The sequence below is a fragment of the Anguilla rostrata genome, chromosome 1 (assembly GCF_018555375.3).
Source record: "Anguilla rostrata isolate EN2019 chromosome 1, ASM1855537v3, whole genome shotgun sequence".
Taxonomy (NCBI): Eukaryota; Metazoa; Chordata; class Actinopteri; order Anguilliformes; family Anguillidae; genus Anguilla; species Anguilla rostrata.
This window is the reverse complement of record NC_057933.1, coordinates 47105538-47131342: the sequence shown is the minus strand read 5'-3', so window position 1 is coordinate 47131342 and position 25805 is coordinate 47105538. Positions and strand designations below refer to the sequence as shown.

General features: G+C 39.9%; 1 protein-coding gene across 2 annotated transcripts in view; it reads right to left on the bottom strand.

The window, feature by feature from the left end:
- Nucleotides 1-724: 724 nt before the first annotated feature.
- The window catches only part of LOC135256701 (transmembrane protein 65-like), a 51840-nt gene continuing 26759 nt past the window's right edge, over nt 725-25805 (bottom strand). For both annotated transcript variants that reach the window (XM_064338740.1, XM_064338729.1), the window contains exons 3-8: nt 20946-20990; nt 19713-19780; nt 18406-18460; nt 10588-10630; nt 8849-8954; nt 725-5684 (exon numbers count right to left, since the gene is read on the bottom strand). In XM_064338740.1, the coding sequence (XP_064194810.1) occupies nt 5559-5684; nt 8849-8954; nt 10588-10630; nt 18406-18460; nt 19713-19780; nt 20946-20990 (443 nt within the window). In that variant the 3' untranslated portion in view covers nt 725-5558. The remainder of the gene's footprint in view (nt 5685-8848; nt 8955-10587; nt 10631-18405; nt 18461-19712; nt 19781-20945; nt 20991-25805) is intronic.

Genomic DNA, 25805 nt, shown 5'->3' with positions numbered 1-25805 from the left:
AACATTCGTTTTTACTCACACATTTCCCCCATAAACCTGGAGTGGGCCACCTCTAAATGCAGGCTTGTAGTAGCCCTGCAACATTCTGTGTTGACTCAGGAGGCTGCAAATTCATGATGGCAGCCAACCGTCTTTTCACTGAGATTGCAAGCGCAGGAGTGTCCAGAGGAGACACTAATGTGAAGCTAACAGCCTCCCAAACAACCTGTAGTCCTGATGGTCGGCCAATTATAAGCCCCTTGAGGGGCTCTCAGCCAATCAGAACTTCTGTGGTTCTGGCCCATGGGCTCTGCTCCTGCACTAAAAGTAACTTCCTCAGCTAGATACAACACTCAAACAGCCTTACACACAGTCTGACTGATATTTAAGCTGTCAGCCTCAGATTCATGACTTCCTTTCTGCACAAAGTTTCTTTTACACAAAGTATCAGGCCACCAATACTTAAAAAATAAACTTTAGGTAGAGAAGAATTCAGTTAATGTATGTGCATTTATTTAATAACAAATTACAAACTTTTTTTTCAATTTGTATCTACAATAACACAAACATGAGTTTCACATAAAAGTAATCTTATATGACTTTCCTAGAAATTGCCTCCTTTGGCTTAATTACAATTAAATTAAAAATTGGAAGTCTATCCAATCATTTTGCAAAGTTTGGGTGGAGAGATGGGAGGGATGTGGAGGAGTACTTAAAGTGAAATCTTATTGACCTTTTTTTTAAAAAAAAAAACCCAGGTAGCCTAATTTCTTTAGCCTGTAGTGCAAGTAAAATAGACACTATAAGTGCTAGAAATATGACAAAGAAGAACAAGTGAGGCAGTACACGATATTTGTCTACTGCCTTGTGATCTTCCCAATCTTCTCCTGTTAACATTATTGCCCATCAGCTGGACCCTTCTGAGTGTGTACTGAACACTGCACCTGGAAATCTTAAGCTTCTTTGCACGTTCTTGTGGGGAATAACCGTGCCACAATATGTTTACTTGGCCCTGCACATGTAAGCCTAACACCTTCTTCTTTGCCATATTTCTCTCAGCTTTAGTGCCTATTTTACTTACACTACAAGCCGATGTTATTAGGCTACCTGTGGTTTTAAAAAAACCTAAGGTATATAAGATTTCACTCAATTTAACTACCCCTCCACCTCCCACTTTGTAAAATGATTGCATAGACTTCCATAATTTTTAAAATAGTAATTTAAGCCAAATGAGCTTGTTTTGAGGAAAGTCATGTCTAAGATTATTTTTAAGTAAAACTTATCTTTTTCTGTAATTGAACCTGTAGGTAGAAATTAGGGGACAAAATTGTGGATTGGTTTGCTATTCAATAAATGCACATATATTAACTGAATTCTTCTCTACCAAAGCTTTTTTAAAAACCGCAGGTGGCCTAATACTTTTGGCCAGTACTGTACATCCAAATAAAAATCCATATCAGGCCTCAAAGAACTGTGTAGACAAAATGACTTTTCAAGGGAAATACGAAAAGACAACAGTGAAAAGCAACCATTGGGTAGTAAAACAGATGCCAACAATACAATTTGTATTATGACAATGGTGAGTCGTGACTGGGTTATTGAGTATATATTACGTATATTGGTTTAATTAAAAAAAATATATAGAGAATATACATAAATGATAACATGTTGATGCATTTTCAGATGAATGAATGGTGCATAACCTGCAGAAATCTAAAGCAGTTCACCATTATCCGGTCTGTAACCAGCATCGGTTTGGTTTTGTCATTGGAATCTTTAATTATCACAGGTTAAGTCAACCAAGGTTAGACTACCAAGTCTTGCAGGTGAGCTGCACTTTCAGCAGGCTGCAATTACTACCTACAAGTTTATGGAAAATAGCAAATGCAATGATCATAATAATACAAAACAAAATTATACATCAAGTCAAATACTCCATTTTACACTGTATTCTAAAATCATTACTTACAGCTATGGAAAAATGCGTATGTTTTCATTTTTGGTGTCCTAATAAGTGTATTTTAAAAAAATAATTTGGAATGTCATGGGCCAGATACAGCAGGCTTGCAGGCTGTAGGCTGCCCCCTGCTGGTCAGAAGGCTTTTTACATACAAACCTCTAGTTGGGCTGAAGCCATAACACAACATGCAGTATCTCAATGGCTGCTGTATATGACTTGCACACTAACTAAAACCAACAGACAAAACAGAAATGCGCTTGTGGGCACTTTGATCAACAAAATACTTAAGTATATAGGTAAGTAACAGAAATCCGATCTTAAAAGCATGCTTGTGTAGAACTTAATTAACAGCAAAATAATCAATATTTAATTTAACATTTCAATGGTTGAACAAAACATTTTGAATTTTCTGACAGGACAATTAGTTACCAGGCAGCAACAGCTTGCCATATAAAATACATACTCAACTATGAAGATGAGATGTTTTATTCAGCAAGATTCAATCTCATGTCAGAAACAGGCTTGGAGGATATAAATCTTGGAGGTTTAAAACATATTTTAAGCCTGACATATTCCAAACATATAAACTGATATGCATAAATAAGGCAAGCAATATCCACTCCAGAGAGAGAGCAAAAGCAAATGATATGGTGAAGCTACAATTACAGAAAATGGTAAAATGAAAGTGCAGTTTGACATTTTCACCACACATCCTTATAAACATACAGTAAATGTACAATGTTTGTTCCTTCATGAAAATGAAACTATTTGTCAGAATACAACATATTTATGAAGCATTGAAAAAAACAAAACATTATTGCGAAGGCCTTGGGGAAAAGGTTTCATCAACTGTGCTTTACTGAAAGTAAAAATCTTTTTTTAAATCTTATAATACCATCCTTAAAAATATAAATACCAAATCATTACAATAAGAGCATGCCTTTAAAATCAGTTCTGTTCCCATAAAGATTTGCAGTGGAGGTTTTAGACTCAGACTGTCACTTACAGTAGTCTATTCCGGTGAGTTTCCAGAAAACTATTAAAGCTGAGCAGACATTGAATTCAGTGCAACAAGTATTCGGCATTAACCATGCATACTAAAAGTGTGCTAAATGTTTTCAGGGATAACTGCACCACAATGTAAACAGAACAAATCATTACTACGTTTTTTTTTCTACTACAAAATGTGCTTAATTTCGGCAGATAAATTGTCCTTTGGGTATGCACAATCACCACGACCATACAACCAGAGTTATAAATAAACAAATCACCAGCATGCCACATACTCTCACCTTCAGTTTGGTATCATTACAAAAGCAGCCCCAGATCATTGCCTTTTTACGTTCCTGACATAAAAAAACACTGCAGCACTAAAAACAGCCTTAGAGTCAAGCTCATCACAGAGAGATTGTATACTGCGTGCTTCTATTTACGCAAACCTTACACAAACTTAATTCAAGTGCTGAAAGCCCCCCTCACCCACCCAAATAACATCTACACCAGTGGTTCCCAAATTTTTTGGGTCAGACCCCTCTGTGGTAACAGTACTATGGTGCCGGGTAAGTGCCAGAGATAAGACTACTGAGAGACTGGCAGCACGCACTGTATATCCTAATCGAAGCTGGCAACCAATCTAGCAGCTGATAAGCTGGAGGTGGTAAATGAGAAGCCGGCTATCGATTCGCTGAGGTTGGTAACCCAGTAGATAATAAGACAGTATTTAAGTCCCCGCCTACACACATCCAGCATTGTGCCTTTTTCCTTCAACCCTCCCTGCACCCCCCTTGTTGTCTCTCTGTGCCCTCCCAGGGGGGTCACGCTCCCCATTTTGGGGACTGCCCTACAGAGACTTTCTGCAATAGCCTTGATTCAATCACCACTTTTCCTTACTTTTTCCCAATGTGAAAAGCATTATTCTCCCTCGTTCATTCTGGTGACAGCTAAACTCATCAAGCTCTGTGTCTGAAGTACACTTCCATCAGTCAAAAATAGGGTAAGTGGCTGATTGAATTCAGTCCTATAAATGGAACCACAGACAGTGGCATAGACAAGGATCCAGATAAGAACAGACATGTTTGTGGCTGTGTGCTGTACAAAGAACGAAAAAGAATAACAAAACATTCTCTTCATAATGTCACACACTATTCTTTTTGCTTAAATTGGCCTTCAGTTAACCTCTAAGGTTAAAAAAGGAATATAGTATGTTTTTTTTATAATAACTTCAAAAACAAAAGAAAGACTGGTTAAAAAAGCAATACAAACCTCAAGAAATGCCTTTCCTACTTTATGCTTCAAGAATATTAACTCTCACAAGATTCCTGTTAACCGCTATGCCTACAATGACATCACAATACTATGACACAACGGAAGTACTTCTGGCTACAACGTGTGTATGATTGCTTAATAAACTTGTACTGCATCCTGTAACACTGCAGTATAGTGCACAATTAGGCAGAGTCAGCCTGTTAATGTATAATAGTTGGATAATGACGTGATGATGTAATGAGAAACTGGTTATGGCAATAACAAAAACACAACCGGGATGCCAATCCTCCCCCTCCAGACTGAAATGAAATGTTTGTGTTAACTGAGTATACACATTTCCTGAAGCACTTCTGAAATGTTTTTTTCACAAAGCTATAGGTGCCTATATGAAAGGACTATACTATGATGAGAGGCATTTATGGGACTTCAGATCTCATTCACCGTTGGTTTAAGGTAGGAGTTAAACCAGCGTGGCCAAACAATTACAAACATGAAGGAGCATGTTAAGACTTCATGTTTTAACAATTAATAAATACACCTGGTCACCCCTGCATTAAGGCACAATGACACTGGAATTCAGACAATATAGTGTGACAATAACGTGCGTACAGCCAGCTGATCTATCTTTGCCTTTAGGTTGTTCCAGGACCTGAGTCCACGCCGCCCTCTGGTGGCTTGGGGTCAAGACTGCAGTCCACTGTGGTTTTCAGTCAAATCTGGTTAGACAGAAAAGACAGAACGGCCACCCAGAAAAAAACTAATCAAAAGCAATGTACATACACCATGCGCCCAAGGGGGAAAAATAAAAAGGAGATGTGTACTGAGATGATAAGTTGGTGATAAAGTAGGGAAAATTATAAACTCCTACCAGCCACAGTATCAACTCAAGCTTTGTAATTCAGTCGCAGAAACATGATTCAACAGAACTCTGGTCCCTGCATTTTGTCAAAGATCCGGAGGATTTCAGAAGTCTACCTAAGCTAGGAGTACATGACGTCACCAGTTAAAGCATACAAGAGCCAGGCAAAAACTTAAAGAAGCAGTTAGAGTGATTGACAGGTACAATAAAACCAAAGTAACGCATGTTTTTCTTTGTTTTTTTTTGGTACTGCTTAAATGTTGCAGTTATTATTACTTAAGAAATATAAGACACTGGTATAATCAGGGAGTCATGCTTTTAGTGTTAGTCATTTATACCAGTTTACCTAGGTCTGTTGTGACAGAGACAAGTTACATTGCGACAGTTGGACAGTTTGTTGTACAGTGGTCCATAAGTCCTTTCAGTTTCCTCAGAACGGAAGTCCGGGTGTAAATACTCGGGGTGCAGGGGGAGGAGGAGGGGGGGGGAGGGGGTTCAGTTGCTGCTGGAGACTGTGGACAGCTCACTTCCTTCTGCTTTCTTCTTCTCATCTTCGTCCTTGAAGAAGAGCAACGGGAACATTCCCAGAATGCATCCGATGCCAACCCCGATGGCTTTTCCCTGAGGGATACAGAAAGGCGTCAAGGGCCACTGCCTGGAGGAGCTTGGAAACGTCTCTAATGCATTAAATCCATAGCCTGCAAGCAAGCTCCTCCCCTGCTGTCAGCACTAGGTCTCCTATAGTGTCTTATAGCCTCATAACTCCAATACAGGTCAGCTAAGCTGGGAAGGTCTCCCAGTAATATGTGTAGAACTGTACATAAACGATAGAAAAAATGGTAAGGGGACTTGTCTGTGGGGTTCCTTTTATATTTCAGGTTTTTTTTATTTGTGAGATAACAGATCTGCACTACGCCATCAGCTGCCTGTGTCTCCTTATACCTACAGCCAATCATATTAGCCTGACTGTCTCTCTTAATGCATACAGTTCATCTGCTTATGCTATGGATGTCAGTCTATTCTGAGGTTTACAGTATTGTACATAAGGTTTTATTGCCTTCTTGTAAATCCTTATGAATGCCTGTCTGCCTATCTGTAAATTACAATGTCTGTCTGTATGTAAATCCTAATGCTTGCCTGTCTGTTTGCTTGTATATTCTGATGGTTGTAGATAATTCAGTTGTGTTGTTTTGTCTATACGATTGTGTCAGAACTATAGTCGGACAACGATTAACTACTGTGGTCAGACAGTTGCTCCCAGGCAGATTCATGTTAAGATGAAGCTTGATTTCTTACAGATGAAAACAAATCACATCCATTTAGTATTTATCTCTCTGGGAGTTCTGCTGGTATTGCTACAGTACAGGTTTTCTTCCCCCATGAATGTACATTCACAGTACCAAAGCAACCATCAGCGCCCCCAGCAAACACATGACAAACAAGTATAAATGAGGAACCAGGAAAAAATCAATACTTGTGAGAGCTATTGGATTATGGAGCACTGAACATGCACGACTCATAAGGAAATTATATCCCTCACTATAATGGCTTAAGGAACATTGTACTGCGCAATTGTATTAGGGGAATGAATAAGAACAAAGGTGCAGCATCAGGAAATGCAGACTGCTTTATGAATACAGACAACATGCATTTTACATTAAAAGGGTAAACTGATATCAACATCCACTTTGTAATATTCATCCAGATTCAGGAATATGTCTTTCTGAAACAATCAATGTGCCTGGAGGAAACTGTTCTCCTTTTGTTATTTCATTCATAATTGGTATTATATGTACAAATATACTTTCCTGACAGTGAAATGGTACAGTATGAGTTTTTACACACGGTAAGTTACTGAAGAATTTCTGACAAAGGTTAATATCTTGCAATAATATCTTGTAATAATTCTAAATATAACAGAAGCAGAAGGGAAATAATCTGTGGTGGACATTTCTTCCCCAAGAACAACCCAATTAATGGTCAGAAAAAGCCATGAAAAGGTCAGGGGGATCTTCCAATTTCCTGTTAAATTGTTCTTAATGATGGAGTGGTTTGTCAATTGGATTCATATCAGAAATTGATTACGTTAGTCTTTTGTCTTATCACACCAATCTTGTCGCATTTCATTAATGTCTTAGGGGACAACAGTCTGAACAGCCAAAAGGCAAGCAGGTGTTATCGCGGTTTGTATAGATAGATAGACGGAGAGACAGGCCACAGGGGCCAATTAATTTTCAGCAAGCCTACCTGATTTTATTCTGGCTAGCTAGCTCATTTACAGCTTGGCTTTTCTCAATAACCTTATCACAGTGCAAGAGGGAAAAGGTTATTGAGAAAAACCAAGCTGTAAATAAGATAGCTAGCCAGAATAAAATCTGATAGTCTTGGTGTATAGTACCCTCTGAGCAGCATCAGCCACCTGCGAGCCAAAGTTAGTAACCAGTCACCCATAACATTCTCATACATACTCAAACACAAACCAAACGCTTCATGGGCACAGAGCAATGAGGACGAGAGAGAATATGTTGAAATTGAGGACAGCTGAGCTGTAGCTCTATTCATTTGCCTTGGACAGATCTGAGTCGTTAGGCTAATTAAAATTGTTGCCATTAACGAGCACTTACACTACTGACGACAGACAGGACAAATCCCAGTTTGACCATCAAGGTGTAATAAACATGAATGTTGTCTACAAACCATCGCACAACAGATCAATTTATTGTATAATTCCAAACAGAAGACAAACGAAAAACAAAAAGCTTTTCTCAAAGAGTCATGAATTGCAGCCAGAAATCACTGTATTTTAAGCTTTCTGAGCAAACTGTCTCTGACCTATATTTGACTAAGACATGTCTAAGACTATACAGAGTTTGATGGGAACATCCCTACTTCAAGGAGACAGCAAAGAGCACTCACAGATCAACTAATTTATTTTTTATTTATTGTTTTAATTGGCTACGCTGTGGTGCCATTTTCAATTATAGTCAGCCCTGACACATTGCAGACTCTGTATCAGACCATGAAGTTCATCAACACACTAGAACAGCGCCTTTGCAGGGAGACACAATAACAAAATATTACAATAACAAAACAACAAATTTTTTGGCAAAAAGCTAGATAGGACAATTGTTGGCTGCTGTTGTGCTCAACCATGTTAGGTGATTTGTCAGAAATGTGCTAGAGGTCTGCATCAGGCTAAAAATGAGGCGTGAGCCTGCCTACGCCCAACAACTTCACGGCCTGAACTGAACCAGCCTGGCAAGCTCTAGTCAAGTTGAAGCCCAAACCTGACAGAGCCTGACTACTGAAATAACAAGCCAACAGCACCACACAGCACAATTCCCACAGGAAAGCTGCTAGTGAAGATACTTGCGTACATTCGAATCTTTGAGATGGTGCAAAGCTTTCAGCTTTTGTAGTGTGCAGTTTTGTAGTGCTCAACTAGCATATTAGTGTACAGTTTTGTAGTCCTCAAATACGGCTGTTTTAATTGGCTGGTTAAGCACAACGGTACACTACAAAAACCCTTTGCACCATTGTTGTCATTCCTTGTTAAAAGCTGGTGGAAGTATTGCTATACTGCAATTTACAAACGTCTGGGTTGCCGCGCTTATGTGAGAACAGGTCCATACCCAATCTGACCCGATGTCACAGGCCTAAAAATAGGCTCGGTATCCACTGGGCTTGGGTCAGGATGCAGACATCTAGAATGTGCTGGGGAGAGTGGGTGGAGCTGGAACATGCTGCGGTTCTGCAGGGAAAGGGGGCGGAGCCAAAACACTTACGGTGTGGGAGCTGACCCGGGTCTGCCACATGTCCGCCTGTTTGGGGGTGAGGTCGGGGATCTGCATACCCAGCCTGCAGGCTAGCGCCTCCACGTACCCTGCAAGGCTGGGGACACCAGCAAACAGCATGCTCCATCACATACACACTCTGGGGTCACGCGTCACACAGACTTCACACACAGCTAGCTGAAAAACTGCAAAACCCAACACCACACATTTGTAAACACTTCTCACTTTGACTATCTACCATTCAACAGAAGCCGATCTGGGTAAAATATGCATTTGAAATACTTTTGAAGGTAAAATACTCCTGCAGTTTTTGTTACAAAACATGCAGATGGAAGACTTTCGTTCTGAATACTGGTGAACAATGTGAATAATCTGCAAGCATTTTATTAATTTCAAAAGGATAAAAGAATTCAGGATAATTATTTGACATTGCAGCAATGGCTTGGGGCACATGAACAGAAGGCTGTGGGTTTTGGTGAGTTACTTAATTACTTACTTTAATCAGACCATAACAATAGATAAATATAAAAAATGAATGTATGTATTGTGTCTGTTAACTAAATAAGCAGTGCTTTTCATGCACTAACCAGTATTGTGTTGTTTTTTCAGGAACATGCACGGCTGTTTCTGTGATGTTTTTGTAGTAAAATGTAGGGCTGTGTTATGGGGCTATTGTGTCATGGTATGGCTATTGATAACAGTAAATAAATACCTGTAAACTGCCAAGCATAGAAATACTACAGTCCCTGAAGTCTGTTTTATCACTCAGTGGAAAAGCCTCTCGTTGAATGAAACGGCTCTAATCTGGGTAAGCAGCCATGGCTGCCTCAGTGATGGATGGGTATGAGGCCTGGAGGGAGCATGGCAGAGGGCATCGGGAGCCCAGAAACAGGGGCTGCCAATAGGCATCAGTCTTACTGTCATGGTCAAAGAGACCAGCCGCCAAAACAGGTGCCTCTAGAAGAGACAAACACTCGCCCCGCAGTCCGGTTCGGGAGGTCAATGACCCAGAAAAAGTAACAAAGTAACAGCATTAATAATGTCCCTGGGACCTTATTCAGTTCGCCAGAACAAATGTTCTGTCTCTTGTTCGAGAACGAATTCCCTGTCGCGTGTGTAAAAAAAGAACATCAAAGATCAATGTTGGCCATTACCTTTGGGCTGACCTTAAAATGCTAGTCTTAACATTTTATTCATGGCTAATGTGATGGAATGCTAATGGGATCCTTTGTATTTATGTAACGTCCAATATCTTTATATCCTAATATAAATCTGAATGTGATTATGTTGCGCTTGTATTTCTTCTTTTTTTTTTTAAAGCAGAGCAGACAGGCGCCCTGTCACACTGAAATGCCACAAAATAAAAAAGTGGTTCTCTGCTATAATAAAACTTTATATAAAAACATCAATGAGTCAAGCAAACTCCAGCTCCTCCCCCTACAACTGCAATGCAGCTGCAGGTGCGTGCCTCATACTAAAGTAGCGCCGAGGGCCTTATTGTCAGAGAGGTCTCATCGGGGAGCGATGATTCCTGCAATCAAGCTCGTCCGCGGAGAGCCTTAGTGAAGATTAACAGGACCGGGGTTTCCAGAGGCGGGCTGTCAGTGAAGTACCCGCAGTGGAAAAATACGAGGCCTCCATAATGGTTTATGCCCGATCGGCGCACGCCGATGGGAGTTGAGTGCAGGGCTGTGGGCGGGGCCCCGCTTGACCCGAGCAAGATCCCTTACCCGAGTCCGGCCAGGTCCGACACCAGGTTCCCCAGGGCAGCAGCTGCAATCACAGGGGAGAAGCGGGTTTGGAGGTTAGGAAGGGGGTATAAAAACCTTAGACACACAGACGATGTCACAATGCACTCTGTGCTTAGGAAGGGGGTATAAAAACCTTTGACACACAGACGATGTCACAATGCACTCTGTGCTTAGGAAGGGGGTATAAAAACCTTTGACACACAGACGATGTCACAATGCACTCTGTGCTTAGGAAGGGGGTATAAAAACCTTAGACACACAGACGATGTCACAATGCACTCTGTGCTTAGGAAGGGGGTATAAAAACCTTAGACACACAGACGATGTCACAATGCACTCTGTGCTTAGGAAGGGGGTATAAAAACCTTAGACACGCAGACGATGTCACAATGCACTCTGAGTTTATTTCCTAGGTAGCAGAAGATGAACAGTGCAGCGAGATAGCTTCTTAATGGTTCCTGAAGCACAGATTCTTGACGGCCACATCTCTCTGATGATTTATGCGGTCATAACAAGGAGATATGCCTGGGGGAGACTTGATTGTGTTTTCATCAAATAAGAGGGAGGAGAGGCTGTAAATTTTGGCTGTGATTGGTTAGCTCCATGTTGGGCAGAAAGCAAGCCGTGTTCCTGCAGTGTGGATGAAGGAGGGGATGCTCTGACCCTGAGATGGAGAAGGAAATCAATGGCCATTGATCTAAACGCCATGCTAAGGTAACATGAAAGCATTTTGAGTGGGTGAGGCCATCGCTGTACTTTCATAGATGACAGAGTATGCGACAAAGAGGCTTTACCATTGAAATTGCAGAAGGAACTCACGTAGCATGTTGGGAAGACCTGTTCCCTGTTCGCAGTTGGTAAATTTTTTATTTCCAGAGTATTTGGCACTGGTAATCTTACCACTGAAGTTTAAAAACTGTGATTTATCAATTCCAATCAATTGTCAAGGTTAATGGCAGGGATATAAAGGAATAAAGGGAGACACGTCAGTTTTTTCAATAAAAAGCCTGAGGACCCTAAAGCCTGATGTCCTACTGTAATTTCAACAATCCCAAAAGCACTTTAGGATTTTATTTTTTTTGGTCAAAGCAGAGTTCAAAGAGTGAAGAAACAGGGGCTCGAGGCAGCCCTCCAAAAAATCAGAAACGGTAAATGTTTTCAAGATGCACTTAAGAAGATCCGAATCTAATAAAAATCACAACCTCCATCCATCACAGGGAACCATTAGCAATAAAGAACGCCTTTTGGGAAAATACGTGCTTCATCTGAGTGAAGCCCTCGTTTCTTTTGCCAATAAACGATGACAAAATGTTTAATAATCTCATAAACATCCCCAAAGGAGAGATCATAATTTACAACTCCTTGCTTGTACAATGACATGCAACCTTTGTAAATAAATAAATAAATACTAAAAGCATTAAAAAAGCTCTGTAAAGGTTCTTACCAGAAGTGCAGGCTGGGCCTTCTCCCCTTAACTTTACAGGTTGAAGACGAGCCTATCTTTAACTAACTTCATTACCAGGAGACTGCTTCTACCCAGTATAGGGCAGGTTCAAATCACCCAGGGCCCAAAAGCGACCACTCATTGTCAGTGAGAGATGTGTCTCTCCTATGAGTAGCCTATCACTAGTTCTCCTCTGTGGCCCCTGGTGGACTGCAGTGCAGAAGAGATTCATGGCCAAGGACATCCAAGGCGTGCATGTGGCTTAACGAAAGTACTCCTTACATAAGTGACTCAAGGGGTTTCCAAATTGAGTTTTAAAAAATGCCATGTACTTCTGCATAAACAAATGGACACTAATCCATAGATTATTGACAAGATTGAATCAAAGGGCCAGTGTGATGCTCTCTCAACACCGCCCATCCCCAGCAGGAGAAAGTCACTTTTCGGGCAGTGAAACTGTAAAAACACAGCACCACACTGCAGCACTGCTTTTGCTCAATGTTTCCTTCTATTCACAGCAAACCCTATCTTCTCATCAGTGCTACAGTATTTCACTAGGATCAGTGAAGAGTCTGAGACAGGCACATAACATTACTGTTGACTCCCCATTCTCCTGTCTTTCTGAAGTCACTAAGGGCCACATTCATTAAGCAAGCCGCATATCACCATCAGTGCTGCAGAATTCTGCATCGCCACATGTTTTCAATTCAGTGGGGTATTTACTAAGACTGGTTATGTACTGTAAATGAGCACAGTGGCAGCAAGTACATGTAAAAGCACTGGCGGTATATAAGATGCGTCTTGCACATGGGCAGGAAAACAACATTGATGTACCGCTCCATCTCAGGTGAAGTCGGGCTTTGGACAGGTGTCAGAATCCATGGATGCAATGGCCAGGCAAACTGACATCTTTAAATGTTAACACGTCTCATTAGTAAAAAAAACTTCCAAACACAGTTATAATATTTCAAGTTGTTTCATTCCAAATGACATGTCCAACCATTTCCAGAGCCACCGACTCTCAACTTCCATCAACAGGCAACTGTTCCTAAAGATGAAGGAGTGATGTGTTTTAACCCCTTCGTGCACATGCCAAATCTGTCCAATCCTTGCCCTTTTATGGGGTACACTATTTTAAGCATTATAACGCCAGATGTGAGAATTACAGAGACTTGAAAAATGGCGTAAATGAATCAAGACATTTGTACCATTTACAATACTTAGATTTGTTTATATTCATAATTTAGGAAGAAATAAAGTGCCACAAATGCAATTGTCTAGGCAAAAGTTTGCAATGAAATACTGAGAGATCACATATATAAAACAGGTTAAACTATACATGTCCTGGATCACAAACTCCTTGACCACAATGCGTAAATTCTAACGGTGGATATGCAGAACTACTAAAGCTCTATGAAGCAAAAAGTAAGCAGTGTACCCAGTGGCTCAAAATCTATCCAAAATGTCTAAATTATGCATTGCTGTAAATCACAACATAATCATGTATTTCACTACAAATAAACAGTTTTGACTCAAGAAACTCACTGTTGAATCATTTTCAAGTGGGAATTACAAGCTTTCCATCAGGACACTGGTCTAAAATATCTAGGGGTCCTGAATCATATCCAAAATATCTCCAAAAACGAATAAAATGCTTGTTGTCCATTTTAAAGCATATAAGCGTGCCCCTTATAAAGGTTTAAGATTAAGCATTGATTAATAATGTAAAAACATTGTCACACAATGTGGTACAGTACCTAAATGTGTAATCATTAACTCTAGGATGTTTTTCTGTGCTCTACAGTATGTAATGTTTTCTTCTATGGGGATGGGACGACATTAAAACAATATTCAACCGTCCACCATATTTTGGCAATGTTCCAGCTTACATCACATCCGGACTGAGCTACCAACGAACGCTTATGTTACAGTGTGAAATATCCTCATTATAAAAAATAATAATATTTTCCAAAACAGACTAAAATGATCGATGACGTTTTACCGGGTGCAGTGTCTTTTACTGCTACCACAGAGTGAATGCATAAGGCGGAGATGCTGAGAGAAAAACTTTGGTTACGCTGGGCTATAAAACACTATTCCAAAAGTTAAATTAGACATGTCATACATCGTTAGAAAGCTTATACTGTCACCTATTGGATGAATTCATTGGCAATCAAGTCAAATTGTACTACAAAGGGCGAAAACACCATAAACATCATGTGTGGTATTACGCACAGCTATTTTGGAAGGTACCCAGGCGTCACAAATGAGCGTATATTTCATAAACAGATTGTCCAAGGCAATAAGTGACCACTCAGTCTCAAAAGGGACATCTCTACCAATGGTAAGGTTGTATATTTATGCCATATTTAGTCCTAGATATTGACAGTAGAATGACATGACATGAAAAATTTGTCTTGTTTATTTTGTTATTCAGTGAGCAGTGTTTTCACTGCTGTATTGGCATATCTTAGTTCTACTGTTGGATTTATCTTGTCGCTATGACGGAATACAAATTTTTAGTGGTAAAAGAATATTTGTATGAATGCCCAGATAGACACTATTGTCCAGTGCGTCTTGTGTGGGGAGTCTAGTTGCAGATGAGACTGCAGGGGGTGCTTGGTAAACGGTGCGACAATGGCGGCGCTTAGAAACTCCGTCTTTGGCATACCTGTAGTTGTCCTAAATCGTCTACTAATAAAGCCAAAACAAAGCTTGTGTATTCAACTCACAGTTTGGCTGCAGGAGCACTGAATGTCTGAGCTGACCAATCTAGGCATGCCAGCATGCAGACCACTAGGGGGCTTGCGCGAAGGGGTTAAATAAGAATTCTTGATATCAAGAATTGTATTTTAACTAGTTAAAATACAGTTCTTGACAGTGATTTTCTGTGACATTGCCAAGTACATCACCAGTTCACTCCCCCAATATTAATAAATATCTCCTAATAGCATTATTTCACTACTCAGACCAATTTCTTGAAGAGGAAGTGGGTGGTATAAAGTATGGATATTTTTGTTTCACAGTTTAACAGTGCCCCAGATGTTGTATTATTGCCACAATATAACAAATGCCCAATATTACTTTAATGGCCGTATATACATGCTACATTTGCATTCGCCATAAGACTTCAATGAAGGATCAATTCTGTCTCCTGTGTGATATATTACGTATGATGCCCAACCCCTTCCCTCCAGGGACAAGAATATTGGTATTGCATTTCACACAGTTTAAGTGCACAGTGTACTATGGACTCCCATGGCTGCTCGACACAGCCAATCTCTTATCCCTTCTCAATGTTTCTGTACTATTCACTCACAGGATGTGAGGACCTGAAGACTCAATTACATAAAATAACATAATGACGAGAACAGGCCATTCAGCCCAACAATGCTTGCCATTTTCCTGACTAAATTTGAGCTCTGATTACCTACAGACTATATAGTATTCCCAGGATGTCAGCCCGTCAGAGCAGGACAGGAGCAAGAACTACAAGGTTAAACAGACCTGCAGCTCTGATCTAGTTGATCAGGGGTGTCTACACAAATACATCACAAACTAGGCTACTGGGAAATTTCCCCCATCATTTACTCGGACCGCACATTATAAGCCCCACAGCTTGTTAACTAAACTAACAAATAGACAGTGGTTGCACGCAATATTATTGAGTAGGTTGTGACAAACTGACTATGTTGAAGACGTCACATATAGGCTACTTAATTGCGTACAACCACTGTCCATAATTTTATCAAGTAAATCTAACATTTTTTATTAAGTAAATCTAATGATTTCTTTAAAATTAGAAATTATTCAAGATATAATTTAATTTAAAAATAATTCTGGGTCATTTGTGAATACAATTAAAACAACAAACTATACAATGAACCGACCTCCTCAATGAATATGGTATATATCAATGGAAAAAATTACTGCCTCTATCAACAACTAAATACACCATTTTGGGCAAATATACAATCGATTTATTGTCCGTCAGTCGACCTATTGAAAGTGAAATTCCCAACCTAAATGAACCAGATTCATCACCACGACTGTTCTGCCCCATTGGGTTGGCAGGTATGTTATCTGCCAAGTTATAGCTTGGCGGGGGATGCCCCATACCCATACAGCACTGAGAGTTTGGCACAGGGTTTCCTACAGAAATAATTACGATGATTACAGACTCCCAGCCCTTAAGAACATTAACTTTTGTACCTTCTGACCTCGTGTAAGCACAAGTATTCAGATACAACATCACATGTCCACACAATAAAGACCCAAACTTGGGGTATTTTGCATTATCCTTCTTCTTTTTTTTCTAACGATTTCATCATCACAAATGCTCCAGTCCCATAATCAATAATTCTCCCCAAAGGACATTTAGCTACATCTTCAGCCAATAATATCTTCTGATCAAAGAAGCTAGGCCTAATTGATGGATACTCAAATACACAGGCAAAATGAACATATAAGGACGTGCACGTGATGCTATTTCATCCAACAGAACACATTTTTAACAACGTTGTGGTCACCATCTATGTCTTGTGTGGAAGCTAGCTTTAGTTGGCTTGCCAACTAATAATTGCCAAAAAATTAAAACTATTGCTTTTACAGCTGTATAATCTCATTTATATTTTTGAAATGCATTCATGCAAACACCACATAATATTAACGAGGGATGGGTATCATTTATATTTTGACGATACCAGTGCTAAAACAATACATATGAAACAGTCTCCTTTAAAACACGACAGTGCCTGAAATCATAGTCTACCCTCTTTAGAATAACAATCAAATGACATTAAAGAATGTTGTTTCATTGCAAAGGCACATCCTATTGTTTGAATTCTTTGTGGGATAATACAGCCACACTTTATACAGTTTTGTTCTTGCCATTTTTACCAGGTTTAATGTTATCTTGTGAACGGTACCTGTTGCCACTCACCAGAGAGAGCGTAACGTTAGAGAATAAGGCACTGAAATGAAGCAAGCCAAAATCTGCGTTGTGGTTAGGTCTGGTAGATATCGGTCTTATGGCAACTGGTGCCATAATGATACCGAGTTTCGGTACCCAACCCTATTCATGACTCAGGCAACTGCATACCTATAAGGTAGGCCCTACAACCTTAAACTACTACTGCAGGCTCCACCCAGCCAGGGGCTTGTTCTGCAGGTCTGCAGCTGGGTACTATTAGTCATTTTTCAACAACGTTATATTCTGCAATCAAAATGATCAAGCATACAGGTCAGATAAATGACAGTCAATTTGACCTTTCATGGCCATTTAAGTAGGCAAGTGTTCATAACTATTTCCTTATGCAAAATTGATATTGAAATTATGTCAGAATGTTCAACACATGTTTAGGAAACATCACAAAGGAGGAGCCATATAGACTGATGGCAGGTTTATCGATCTTCTTACAGTAGTTACAACGGTCAAATTGACTTGTAGCTACCTTTCAAACGCCACGTTTCGTCACTTAGTCAGTCGATCATGTATATTGTCTCAACAAAAAACTTTTCCAATGTACAAAAATGCCAAGTTACGCATACAACGCATTGTCTGTAAGTAATCAATTAAAACACACAAAATCTAGGCCTACCGTTAAAGGCACCGATATCAAAATGTGGCCAAGAAACAACAAACAATATTGGCTGTCTTAGCTCATTCAATTAAACAAGCTTTATTCCAAAGCAATACTACCCAATGTTTCCTAAATTATTTCATGTAAGTGTTTTTCCATCTTACCATCTGAAGAGAATGTGGTCATTCAAAAATATTTGTCATGTAGAGATGTAAAATGCATTGGAAACGTTATCATGTTACTATCATCTAGGGCTAATATTGGACATTTACATGATCATACCACAAAACTTTGAGCGCACAATTGTGTCTATAAAGAGCATGCTTAATTTAACAAAGCTCTCAACAGCAACAGAATGGCCACATTTCATGTCAGTATAACTGTCTGGGGATGAAAACGGGAAGAATTTGAATTTTAACTGATTAATTTTTAAAATGGACTCACAATCTACCAGCATGGCCTCTAGTCAATTGCAAATGATGTATTGGGCTTCCCTGTAGGGGATAATTACTATGGTCAGGATAAGGACAGACCCAAGATTGGCACTCACATAAGTACTGGGCTGCTCTCTTGTAGGATTAATGCACATTGCACTGGATTACCGCCCCTCATTTTCTGTGGTAATTAACAAGGCAATTCATGGACACACACAGTTTTTTCTCCACTAAGAGAAGCATAGAAACAAGCTAATATAGATAAGCGGTCTCACAGCTCAGTGCTGTATAAACGGGCGATACAGAACAAACACCCACAGAGTCTGTCCATACATACCTGCCATGGTGGAGATTCCCAGGATCACTCCTATGGATAATTCAATCTGAGTCCCCTACAAATCAAAAGGAAGCGATTAGTTCTGTTATTTTTTATATTCTTCTAAACATTTACAATGGAAAATTTGTGCATTTATATCTTTTAATCCCCATTTTTTACATTTGGGGATACGTCCTTATCCATTAGATCCTATCCCTGCATCTCCCCGTTAATTCAGAAGAGAGGCCACTTTTCCAGAGAGGCCAATCTTATGTGGTGAGGTGGGCGACAGCACCGCTGACCTTCACTCACCCTCCACAGAAGATGTGACAGCCAGATAGGCTCTGCCCTGGGGGCCGCAGCCACAGCTGCCACTGGAACAGTCAGGGCTCCACTCCAGACTGTGGGTGTATCACAGCTCTAAAATTGTCCTTTAACTGGGAACTGTGCCCTACAGCACCATTTTTTGAGAACTTTTAAGTGGTTTCTGAGTTCTGGGAGAGGATGAAATGAAAACCCCCATATCACAAGTGGAGGATCTTAAAGCTCCTCTATAAATGGCGCTGGATCTTCAAGCGGCCAATATGGTAAAAATGAGCTTAACTGTGTTTGAAATGGGATACTCTGAAATGAGCTGTTATCATCATTACATTACATTACATTACATTACAGGCATTTGGCAGACGCTCTTATCCAGAGCGACGTACAACAAAGTGTATAACCATACCAGAGTGAGAACGCCTGAGACCGGTCCAATAAGGAACAACCCATAGTTCAACTTGGACCCTGATGGTTAAACTGATTAACACTAATCATGGGTAAATTTATTTGAAAAGCCCAAATGAGTCTGTCGATATGTTTTTAACAAAGTTAAACATAATTTTGTGCAATTATGTCGGTGCAATAATCGAGACTGAGCGGGTTTGGTAAAAAATGGGATTTTCTATCCCACTTAAAAAACCTTGGATGCTTGGATATCAGCCATGTTTAATGAAGTTCTCTCTATTTTGAATTGCAGAGAAATTATCTTTTACACCAGACACCCACATGGCGTACACTTAATTGCTGGCCTTCACTGACCACTTCCCAGTATACAGCATTAGCCGTGCAACAGCTCAGTATGACCACATTTATCATCTGACCTACTGAAACAGTAATGCAGTAATGCCACACAGCTCACTGTGGCATTGTCCCATAACTTACTGGTTCAATCATGATGCTGTTAGTCTGAAATTTACTGCAGCATGATGCTGTTGCCCCAGTACTTATTGCCAAGGCAGTGAAGGCTTACAACTGCCAAAACACAATCATAAGACCTTACAACTTACTGCGACAATCATGATGGCATTGTCCAGGAAGCCAAATCCGACAAATGGGATGGCATTGTGTAGAAGCACTGAAATCACAAGAGTGTAGACACGTTAAAACACATAAAAGGGAGTAATCTTGTCAGCCAGTACTATTATTTTCAATCCACACAATGCCTGCAGGTAGAGCTTAGCTATGGCCTGAAGAGTGAGAGTCATTCCAGACCTGATTTTCTCACACATCCCCTATTATCTGAAGGTATCCTGCATTGCACTGCGATATCACCACCGGGGTCCGCAAACAAGAACTGAAAAAGTAAATTCAGGAAACATTCACACCCAATGTTTTCAGTTAAGATAAGGCTAAAGACTCACAGAATGCCTTTGTCAGTTTAATGGTGTTCTGATTGCTGTCTCATACACCTAATGACAGCATCACCATAGGTGCACAAGCTAATTGGAAAGGAACCATCAATCAGAGCCTCTGTTTTCAGGGAGTCTAATAAGGAGTGCCCAATTAGTGGCAGCAAATCGAAAAAAATACTGAATGTTTTTAGTTAAGATGAGACAGAAATATTCTAATGGTGTTGAAAATTTCAGGAATTTCAGTGAAACTCTGCCAAAGCAGCTAAGGGAAAAGATGATCATAATCTTCTTTCTGTTTTTCATGTCATTTACATAGGAGAAAGATTACATTTTTGTTTTGCCTGTGGTGTGTTTTATACTGTAAGTTTAAAACCTTTTCTTCAATATGAGCAGTACTGTATGTTGAAGAGCAGTCAGATCAGTGTCATAAGAATATGATTACAAAACAAATACACGAAAGACATTGGAAAATAACCAATCGTGTGGAAAAGAAAAATACACCATATGCTGAGATAACCTGTATGATACAAAGTTTGCTCCAGTGCATGGAAAATGCAGAGTTGAATTTTCCCTGGGTAGTCATTTAACAGTCAGCAGTTTTCTTTAGTGTTCCCAAAGGACAGAAGAGATTACAAACTTCAATTTTCCCACTGCACCTGTTCCTCCATCCTCCTTCCAAGACCAGTCACATAGCATATGCTACTCTTATCTTTCTCCACAATATGGCAGACATACAGACATGAACAGGCACTGTAGAGTCTCAGTGAGAACTAACACAAAGAGAATAACTGCATATGGCTGGAGCAAAAAAAACACAGCAAGTTTTCTGACCAATCAGAAAGGCTGTGGGATACCCAGCATTGACCCTATTGTAATGAATGTACTTACCGTATCTGAGCTGAGCAGTGGTCGGAGGGGCCATCTCCAATTTCTCTGGAAGAGAGAAACAGAATTGGAATCAAAATCTGAATCAGAGAGCAGCAGTGAATATGAAGTGGATGCAGTTACGGACAATTCTGGTTTCAACTGGCTCATTTCCATGGTAGCGAACGGAAGTTATCGAATGCTGCATCATCCACCAGCAGCAGAGCAGTGGGGAGGAGAGCATGTTGGAAGCACAGTAAAGCAAGGCAGATAAACACAGAAGCATTAAAGTAATGAAACATAAGTGTATTGAAGCTCATCCTCTGAGATTTTGAAACAAATCAAGCCATGTTACGTTAGATTGCCAGAACAATAAACATGATAAATAACATATGCATTGAACTGCAGTGATTTTTTCTTTTAAGGACATATTTTGATAGAAAGTATGTCAATACCTTTCTGAGTACGGATGTATTTAGTGACTGGAGGCTGGGAGGTTGGGAAACACTGTTGCAGATTAAAAAACAAGTTAACACAGTTTCTCTGACATTAATGCTGGGAATTAGCACTTACAAAAAGCTACCAAGACCAGCTAGCAACTGTGCACTCCTCAAAAACCAGCTAAACTCTCCCAGCTCGGATTACAAGGCAATTCTATTGAGTGCACAATGTGTGCTTTGTTATTTTTGCTCAGCTGGGACCTTTCATTTCACTTCAAAACAGGCGTGGCATCCTTGTTTTAAACAGCAGTTTGAATCCATTTACCAGGCTTCAGACATCCCAAATTATGTGACTTGATATTCATTACAAAGGCACAGTGAGTTTCTACTCATGCATATTTGCTAACAAATTACATTGCCTTTATTTTCATAAAGCATTCATGATGCATTCATAGGCATGACAAAAGCATTACATTGCAATTACATAAAGCATTTTGCCTACTTAATAATACATTTTCAATATCATGTCATTATGCTGAACTGCAGAGCATGTTTATGAAAGCGTATTGAGATATTATTACTGTTATACTGTACGTAACACTCAAAATATAATATTTAATACTCATAATACTGTACATTAAGAGGTAAGCACCAGATACTAGGCTATACAAAATGTAGGCTAATACACAAGCCAAATGGAAGAAGCTGTCCTATTGTATAATTCACAACATTTAAAATAAATAATTTCATTGAAATAAAGGCAAAAAATGAGCCCTAAACGATTAAATTGGTTACTCTTTTTGCTCTGACTCCCTTTTCCAACAATCTTCGTACATAATTTTTTGTGATATGATAGAATGAGGAAGTGAGATGCTGTCAAATAAGCTATAGCTAGCCTTTATTAATACTTGAGGCGCATAAGAAACTAATTGCGACAATGGTAATGGAGAACGAGTTAAATTGCTACACTAATTCACTCGCTAGAGGTGAATTAGAGTAGATCCTAAGGTCAGAGCTAATAGCTAGTGTCATCCATCTGCAGCCACTGACAGAGCAAACACTGTTAGCATGCAGCCCATATTGTGTGATATCCTTGTACAGGTGCACAGGGACACACACAATTGTTATCAGTCTTCTCATAAGAATCAAGATAGCTAAAAAGCGATTTTCCCAGAAAGTGCTCTGATTGTGGGGTTTGGGAAGAATCCGCCAACTCAAATCACCTCTTGCTCAAACCTGAACAGCTGCATTACGGCATCAGAAGTGATTACGTCTTCTCCAGGCTCATCAGAGTCAGAGTCATCTGAGTCACTAATAATGTCCTTTGATTCAGAAGCAAGTATTTCAATGCCGTCCATTTCTGTCATCTTTTTCAACCAAAGCTGTCCATTTCTGTCATCTTTTTAACCAAAGCTGTCCATTTCTGTCATCTTTTTAACCAAAGCTGTCCATTTCTGTCATCTTTTTCAAACAAAGCTGTCCATTTCTGTCATCTTTTTAACCGAAGCTGGCAATTTCTGTCATCTTTTCAGCCTAAAGGTATAACGGCAGAGCTGTTTGTCTTTCACCTACTGCGTCACGCACCACAGAAGTTATTTTCCGGCGTGATTTGGGGGTTTCTGTCAGGAGTGACCAGTTTGTCAAATCTGAGGCCATACTAACTGCAATTCCTGCTTTAATGAAAAACCTCTAGACTAAAATGAATTGGTCTAATATCTTTGGGGGCCATCATGTGTTGGTTACCCTTTAATCACGACCATAAAAACAATATCTGTGTAGGCAATATATCACCACCTGGGACAGACCTGATCTGAAGTTCACAGACCTAAGAATGCTACAACCATGCTTAATTTGTGATGGATCCATATACACAATAAAAAGTATATAACTGCATGTGTGGATGAACACTACATTTGAAAATGGCTTTACCACATTATGAAAATTACTGTAACAGTCTACATATGACAGCCTATCAAGGTTAAGAAATAAATGAGCAATGCTAGTCTACAGTTTAAAACTGAAGATGGTGTTACAGCAACCTGACCCTCTCTCTATTCAATGTAAAAACAATAGCATATCTGAAAGTTTCACCTTCACCTCACCATGTTTCATGACGTTGTGACAGCAGTTTTTTAAAAACCCGTTTGTGTTCTCACGCTCTCCGGCCATAATACAGCCAGGGCGTCTTTAGAGTCTACTGGGGCAGCAGCATTGGTCAGGCAAGGAGTGCTACACTCCACATATTGTATTCTGCCTCGGCACACGTTAGCAACTCTGCTGGTCGGCTGGACACCAGCTATCTGCCTGTCAGCCACAGCTGCACAGTTCAGCTGGAGGACTGCAGAGCCAAGGACAGAGAGTGGGTGGCTGCAAGAGTTTCAGTGGACACACAGACTGTTGATCAATTCCCTGAACTGCGGGAGGACGCTGTAGCTATGACACAGCCCGAAAATCACAACAGCTACTCCAAACAATGTTTGTAAAAAGAAAACAAGAAAAGAATGCAGGCCATTGCTGAAAGCTGGCACATGTGCTGACACAGACTAATCACTGTGTACAGAACAATCAACTGTGTTTACAAGCTATTCTGCTACCCTGGAGTCAAAGGTCAGCTGCCTGTCACCAGACAGTGGAATTCTCTCTTTTGTCAGGACCTGATCTGCAATGATGTCGGCACTCAGAAGAGTTGTCTGTGAGCAGATCCAGAGCAGCAGAGCAGAGGACTTATGGGAGGGGGGGGGTGGGGGAGGGGGAGAGAGAAACATCACCGTAAATGAAGGTTGTGGGCACATAGGCCTACATATGCTACCGCATCAAATGGCCAGCAGCAAGCACGTAAAAGATTACCATGGCGGACCTGTGCTCAGTCATGCGCTCATACTGAAACACAAATGAATGTGAAAGGTCAAAACCAGCCAGTGAAACAGTGCTGCTTTTCAAATGGGAGAAACTGAAGGCAGTCAAGGAGGAGTTACTATAAATAGAGGCATGGTTCAGGCAGAGACAAGGCATTTCTTGTTCCAGTTTTTTGTATTTACACAGTACATGTTTCTGGGTTTTAGATTACTTCAATACGTTCGTTTTAATCTTGATTTTAATCTTATTTATTAAGAATAAAACCACTAATATTTTACATTTTTCTGTGCCCATGCAAAAATGTTGAAATTTAGAGCTGAATGACAACATTGAGTACTGCTAAAATAATGCTAAAATAATGAAGCCTCATTAATGTGCAGCAACATGTGCCCCGGGAATCTTCGATGATATACTGCGCAAGAAGGTACAGTCTTATATATCGTAATTAACATAACTGAACCATATGAGCTTTAATGTGTTCCGCCACTGAGCTCCACCACAATTCATTTTTTCCTATGTGTCTAGCCAACAGTTCATTTTTTACAAATGAGAATCCAAAGACAACCCTGATCCAGGAAGAGAGGTGTTACTATAAATAGAAGCGCAGTTCTGACAGAGAAGATTAATGTTTGGGGCGAAAACGATTACAAACATCTGGACAATATCCAAAACAAATGGAGCTATGAAAAAAGCCATGGAGGGAGCACTACTGTACGCTTCAGAAAGGCTCTGGCTAAACAGTTAACAAAAACACTTACCCTAATACTGCTGTAGTTTATATGCACTTACTGGGCTGGTCAACAGGCAAGCAGTCGTTATAAAAAAAAAAAAAGACCGTACACAGATTTGTAATAGTTTTCTTTTCTTATTTTATTAAATTTTTAGTTGCTGCCAGATTGATGAGCTGAAAACATCAAGCGGCAGCAGGGAATGAAATAAAAGAATACATGAAATGGATTATACATCTGTGCACTCCGCCTTTTCTTTATCAGACAGGCTACATACAGATGGGGTTCGAGAATTAAAACAGGATTTTATAGGGTACTTTTTGACATGATTTATGGTTACCCCCTGAGGCAGCCTATTACCCTGCAAAAGTGCACACAGGAGCGAACAGGTGATGCCCTTTTTAAAGCACACCATCAATTTACGATAAAAAGCCCATTAAAAACCTCCCCCTTTCCCCTTTCCAATTTGTAACAATTTTCTCTCAAATTACTATTATGTCCACTGCACCAAGAATCCTGCCTTGTTTCCACTGATCTGGACTTCATAAAGATTGCATATAGTTTTGGTAAATGGTTCATATATATATATATAGGCTACTTCAACTAATTTATTATGTTTTATTGGATGTACAGTATATATCACTGGCTGCTGTTTTGTTCATCCCAGGATTTTTGCACCCCTTCAATATCATACAGATCATCAGTAATTGTAGACATAACTGTAACCTTTATAAGCTCTCAACAGCAGCAACTGTTGGAGTATCTGCAAAATCATATAATCAATATATGATTATATAATTACCCCAAATACTTCACAGGGACCAGCCTAAAAAAGGAGAGCTGGAGCACTCAAAGCTCAG